The following is a 6,653-nucleotide window of genomic DNA, read 5'->3' as shown; positions in this document are numbered from 1 at the left end:
GAACGGGTTCTCTACCTTACGTCATGAAGTGAGGGGAAACAGATTCACGATCAGATTTAAGTAAATAATGACAGGTTATATGGTCTTAAACATATATTCTGGCGGCTTTAATAGAATATGTCGACATTTTTTGGTCACTGAACAAAAAAAAAAAAAAAAAAAAAGATTTTTTTTTATAAAACAACCTAAAATTATTTAGGGGGGCTTAAGAATATTTTAGGCGGACTGACGCCACTGCTCAATTCCACCTGTTGGCATTAATGTGGAAACACTGCCATGTAGTGGCGGGGACAGGCATTGCGGGAAATGTAGTTTTTGGTCAAAGCATGCTTTTGACCTATTTATTTTTAGACAATCAGACCTTTGATGCTCTTGCGGGCCACATAAAATGACGTGGCGGGCCACTGTTTGAGTTTGACACATATATTGTATGGAAAGGAAAATAAGAAAGAAAAAAATATATTTTTGGTGTCTGGTATTGTTCAGGGGGCCGGGCCGTAGTTTGGGGACCCCTGCTTAAACCGGACGATGTGGTCACATTTAAAGCAGACAAAAAATCACTACCTAGTACCAAGCCATCCACAGATCGTGTTCACTGAGAGGGAAGGAGGATACAACTTAAGAGGGGAGAGACATTTTAAGGTACATAAAATAAGAACTGCGAGAAAAGGCTTCTGTGGTGTAAAACGTGGATAACGTGGATATTGAATTGAAGCTGTGTCAAAGAATAATTATTTTTAAAAGAAAGTATAAAGATGAGGTATTTTTAAAGTATGCATGTATTGATGGGTAAAACGTACTACCAACAACTGTAATGTGTTGCGTTCATGGAGTGTTTTATGTGCGGGCAAATACGTTATATGACCGTTTTCATATGATCTGTTGCTGAAGGGGGGTAGGATTCCATAAGTTCACACTCATCCTACTCCTTTTGAGCATCCTAAACATGAGGCCCAGGACAACAGTATATATGTATATATATTAAACAGTGTGGGCCGCTTAGTAGATGCACCCCTGGCAATGCTATTGTCCAGTGTTGGCAAGTCCACTTCTCACACCAATATTCAAAATGAATCATTTTCGAGTTCTTTCTATATACAAGCTAGTAGGCATCCATGAAAGTAAAATAAATAGTCTTCATGATGCAAAATGAAGAATGGCTAAGTTAACGACCCCTTCATTAGCCTCGCCGAAGGGGAGGCGAGGGTATTGCAATTGGGTCCGTTTGTTTGTTTGTCCGCGCGCATAACTCAAAAACTAGTTCTGGGTTCCGTCCGTGAGAATGGCGTTGATCCGGATCTGGATCCAGATTCTAAAATCATTTTTACATCTGGAACTGTGCCTCTGCTGTAAACTGCCACTTTAAGAGGGACACGAATGGCATGATGGGAAAAAGAGTCCAGAAGGTGTGCTGTAGTACGCAGGAGACACAAATATTACTTGACGTTACTGAACCGAGGACTGTAATTAAGTTACCAAAAGAAGATGAACGTGAGTCCAGCCGTTCATTTCATTTCAGGGGTGCAACATAAAAGTTGTATCTTGTCCCGTTCCGGAGCAGCAAGCTAGAGCAGGTTTGGCTCCTCTGATCCGGAAGCCCTGTTTACTGTCTCACAAGATCCAATAGTTGATTGGAGGCGGAGTCTGCAGTCTCTGATTGTCTTTCTAGTTCAGCTTGTTTCTCTTGGGAAAACTGCCTGTCATTATTAAAGATTCTGAATGGAGCATGCATCGTAAAGCATTATAAGGGGCAGGTCCACTAGCCTGTCCTATATTAATACAACATTAATTATTGGTACGAGTGACAGTCTCCTCAGCATGTCCTTGGTCTCCCCCCGGGGCCTCCTTCCTGCCGGGACGTGCCCGGAACACCTCCTCAGGGAGGCTTCAAGGAGGCACCCGAAACAGATGCCTGAGCCAGCTCAGCTGCTTTACTCTGGGTGAGGAGCTCCTTCAAAGCAAGTACCTTAAAATGCATGTACTGTATTGTGAAAAGTCTGATGTTTCAGAGCACAAAGTAGAAATATATTGTTGCTTGTATATTAAAGTACATGTCAAGAACAAAATCTCTTTCATGCAGGTGTTAGAGTATAGTAAATATTCATCACTTTGACAAGTATGTATTTCATTTATTAATTCAAGATGCACATTTTCAGAGATTGCTTTCACCTACATGGAGTGACAGACAGCACTGGAAATAATGAAACCAGAGAAACTACAAGCAGTACAGGATTCATTCTAAGGCATCTCGTTTGTGGCTTGTTGCTGTTGATGTCACTCAGTTGTTAAGTCCACCGTCTACGAGTTCTTTTGTGGCACCTTGATCGTCACCTGGCAATACAGAGAGAATAATTCAGATGTAAAGAATGCTTATTTGTTATTTAATCAAATTACATGCAAAACGTTTGGGATGTGGAAGAATGCTTTCAAAAATATGAAATTGCTTTTACAGTAATTTTCAAAATGCAAAGTAGGATAGTAAAATTAAATTCTCGATAAAAATCAATATTAGGTGTTTTGGTCACAGACAATTGCTGGACTCAAAAGAACTATTCTGAATAGTTGTCCAAATTGTTTTCCAAACACTCGCTCGTCTGGTCGCAGATAGGTGTGAGGGTACGTTCATTATGGGTGGAGACTTAAATTGTGTTTTGAATAATAGATTAGATAAGTTACCAATGTCTACGATGCCTCAAACCAGAATGCCTAAAAGTTTAATGAATATGATCAATAAGAATTAGGATTAAACATGGCACCACCAATGAGAGAGACTTCACCTTTGTCACAGGTGCATGGGATTTACTCACGGCTAGATCACTTCCTGCTTTCCAAAAAGGATATATAGCGGGTAAAAAATTGTATAATCGAGCCAATGACCCTCTCAGATGATAGCCAAGTTAAAATGGCCCTTGACGTGGGACCAGTGTTTTATGGGACACAGGAAAAGCCACAATAAGAGGAAAATTAATATCTATTGGATCCAGGTTAAAAAAAAGACAGACTCAAAAAACCATTACAATTGGAAACTGAATTAAAAACATTAGAAAATGAACATAAACTGAACGGAAAACAAGCTGTACTTGATGAACTCAAAGAAAATAGAGCCAAATTAGATGAAATATTGACGTACAAAGCAGAGGGTGCTCTTAGGTTTCTCGATAGGAAATATTATGAAATGGGAACCAAATCAGTCGAGAGAAGCGAAGGCACTACTATGTTGGGAAACGCATTCACTGTGACGCAAAAAGCTGGCGGGGGTATAGTATATTATAGTTTACAAACACCATTTATTTGATTGCAATTTGAATGGAAAGAGATACCATGATAAGAAACTGAGATCTACAGCTGTGGGATTCATCTTCTACAATTTCCTCCCTCGCATACTGCATAATAAAGCAGACTGAAAGGCTCCGTTAGCAATGGCTGGTAGCTGAAAAGATTTTCAGCTTAAAACCTGAATACACAGTAAGTGTTTGCCATTTTCATATGAAGTCACTTTTTTATTTTTCACTTCAACTTAATAGGAGCAAAATAATATTTTATTTATTTATGATTATCTCTGCTAAAAGTACAAGAGTTTTCTAAAAACCTTTGGATGCTTTAAGATTTTAAACAGAACAAATAAGTAAATAAAATATATTTGTTGATATCACCTGATTATGTATCGGTATTGTGCTCCACATTCTAGAGACACGGATCTTATTTTGTCTTCATTACCGTTTTGACTTCCGTGTAGTTGTCCAGTCCATACTCCCCCAACTCTCTGCCATTGCCTGAAGCCTTGTAACCTCCAAATGGTGCCTGGGCCCCAAAAACATCATAACAGTTTACCCTGCAGCGAGACACAAAAACACACAAAAACACATTTCAACTCATAATTAATCAAATCAGGATGTAAATATCACCGTGTGATATTTAACAACGATTAATTTACTATTGGTACTATTATTGGTACGAGTGACAGTCTCCTCAGCACGTCCTTGGTCTTCTGTTAGATAAATCTGCAAATGTGTTTATCATTAATTCACCAATGAGTAGCAGTAGTTATGTCATGGTTCTTTTAATGCCATTTATCCTTCATAATCTTACTCAAGATATTCATAAAGTATGTGACAATCGTAGATCTGTTAATATGCTGACTACACTTTGTGTTTTCTGGAAGAGCTATCTGCTCAAGGTTGGAGTCTTCATGTCTGGGTGATTTACGCACGCACACATTCTTATCTGCTAATAAAACCAGCTGGAGGGGAGCTGTTTCTCTGAGAATCGAGGACGAGGCTAGCAGCAGCCACTCTCCCTTGCTGGGAGAGTCGATGGCACGGCTAGAGAGCAGCTCCATTCTCCCTTGCTGAAAGAAAGAATACTAGTCTCGTTTCTTACCGCAAGTAAATGGTTATTGGGTTGAATCTTTGGGGCTTGGTTCTGATTTTCTCTCTTTTACAGTGTCACAAACCTGACATCTCCCCCCGGGGCCTCCCTTCTGCCGGGACGTGCCCGGAACACCTCCTCAGGGAGGCTTCAAGGAGGCACCCGAAACAGATGCCTGAGCCAGCTCAGCTGCTCCTCTTAATGGGGAGGAGCAGCTGCTTTACTCTGGGTGAGGAGCTCCTTCAGGGAGTAAAGCAATCTATAAGGGTGAGCCCAGCAACGCTGTGGAGGAAACTCATGTCCTATATTAATACTGGGCTTGTAGCCGGGGTCTTGTCTTTTCCGTCATGACCGTAGGTGAGAGTAGCAACGGAGATTGACCGGTAAATCGAGAGCTTCGGCTTTCGGCTCAGCTCCTTCTACGACAGACCAATACAACAACCGCATCACTACACTGATCCGTTTATCAATCACGATCCATCCTTCCCTCCCCCCTGAACAAGACCCCAAGTTACTTGAACTCCTCCACTTTGGGCAAAGACTCCCCACCGACCTGGAGAGCCATGATACCATCAATAAACATCATCCCACTTCTTGATTACAACTATTGTTATCAATTACAATAACTTGACAGAATGAAAATGTGTTAATAAAGTGTCTCCTCCTGTTTTCTTTTGTCGTGTGTGAGTTATTTTTCCACACTGGGAATCTGGTAACTCTTTGTCACCAACGTTTATTTGACTTGACAAAAGGTGAGGAGCATGATACAAGAAAGACCTTTTCTGTACCATCTTCACGAACTGTATTATTTACATTTCACTAAAATTACATAATGCACTGTTAAGCAACTGCAAAGCAAACTACTTGCAAAACATCTCACAACATTTCTAAATACAAGTACAAATTAAAGCCGCAAGCGGCATTGTAGGTCCTCGCGGGCCAGCGGGCCGTTGAGCTGACCCGCCGACGCACGCCGCTTTTGTCCTGAGTGCTTCACAAGTATTTAGATTTGAGCTGCATTAGTCGCCCACACTTCAGTCTTTAACTGTATTGGGATAATATAGGAAACTGGAGACATAATAGATCCAATATTCAGCCAAAATGAACATTTAGCTTAATCCAAATATACAACTGGTCCTCAGTTATTCCTCGTTTCGTGTGCCAAGGTGAGACTTCAGTCCCTCCAAGCCAGGACTCAGTCCGGAGATCGATACAGTTCTACCTGCTGGTGCAAGATGGTATCCATTTCTGCCGGTCCTCCCCGGATCGATCCCTGAGCTGGTTGCCCAGGTCCTTGATTCAAGACACCACACGGTCCCCCAGAGCACCGAAGAGCACTTTTAGATCCATGGTCAATTTATCCAGAACTTTGAAAGCCGCCGTCTTGGAGACTTTCCAGTACACCAGGGCAGCTCCCGTCCCAATTAGCAGATGCAAATTTGGGACGTTTCCATGGTAATATGTCATTTTCATATCATGGGAGAAGTTCTTGTTGTCCGCAATAGAATAACATGGGGAACTTCGGCCATTGCCACGGCAACACCGTAAAACCGACATGGTTACGATTGGCTTTTTTGATCGGGACCACATGAGGGAATTTTCTGGCAAATTTCATTAATTTCTGGCAAACTATTTTGATTTACTCCTATTCAATTTTTGTTCTTGTTCTGTGGGGGGCGCTGTAAGGCCGATTGTCAAAGTTGAACTTTTACAGTGTCCAGGTAGGAAGGGTCAATAAGTGATTAAAATTTGGTTTTGATTGGAGTGTGTATGTGCAAACGGGAGCAATTTTTGGTGTACAAAAAATCTCAGCATTAACGCTGACTCAGCAGTTTTTAAGTTTCAATCCAATATGGCCGCCTTCCTGTTTTTCTGGGGGCGTGGCCATAATGTTTTTTTTTTGCCCTGACATGACGCATGTCTGTACCGAATTTCATGGCTGTACGACAAAGTTGCCATCGGACCCCTCCCCATAGGCGCAATGCATTTTGATTTTTGTAGGTGGCGCCACCTTTTCATGGCCAACTGTGAAACACATAAACATTTTTATTTTTCGCCAGATCTGAATCTGGTTCAAAATTCGGTGAGTTTTCGATTATGGGAAAGGGGTCAAATTGCTGTTTAAACAGCAGAACAAAGAAAGACAAATAAAGAACATTTTTTAATTTTTCAACTCAAAAACAATATAGCTTTTTTTCTGAGTACGCGATTACTACATAAAAAACATTTTCGGACTGTGGGTGGTGGGTTGGCTCAGGTGGCTGAGGAGAACTTTTCGCTCGTCA

General features: G+C 41.2%; 1 protein-coding gene across 2 annotated transcripts in view; it reads right to left on the bottom strand.

The window, feature by feature from the left end:
* Positions 1-2,109: 2,109 nt before the first annotated feature.
* The window catches only part of LOC137917764 (aldehyde dehydrogenase, mitochondrial-like), a 56,109-nt gene continuing 51,565 nt past the window's right edge, over positions 2,110-6,653 (bottom strand). For both annotated transcript variants that reach the window (XM_068760493.1, XM_068760494.1), the window contains 2 exons: positions 3,718-3,832; positions 2,110-2,331 (listed from right to left, as the gene is read on the bottom strand). In XM_068760493.1, coding sequence (XP_068616594.1) covers positions 2,299-2,331; positions 3,718-3,832 — 148 coding nt within the window. In that variant the 3' untranslated portion in view covers positions 2,110-2,298. The remainder of the gene's footprint in view (positions 2,332-3,717; positions 3,833-6,653) is intronic.

Source organism: Brachionichthys hirsutus, chromosome 3 (genome assembly GCF_040956055.1).
Source record: "Brachionichthys hirsutus isolate HB-005 chromosome 3, CSIRO-AGI_Bhir_v1, whole genome shotgun sequence".
In the NCBI taxonomy this organism is placed as follows: Eukaryota; Metazoa; Chordata; class Actinopteri; order Lophiiformes; family Brachionichthyidae; genus Brachionichthys; species Brachionichthys hirsutus.
This window is presented reverse-complemented; position numbering and strand designations above follow the sequence as displayed.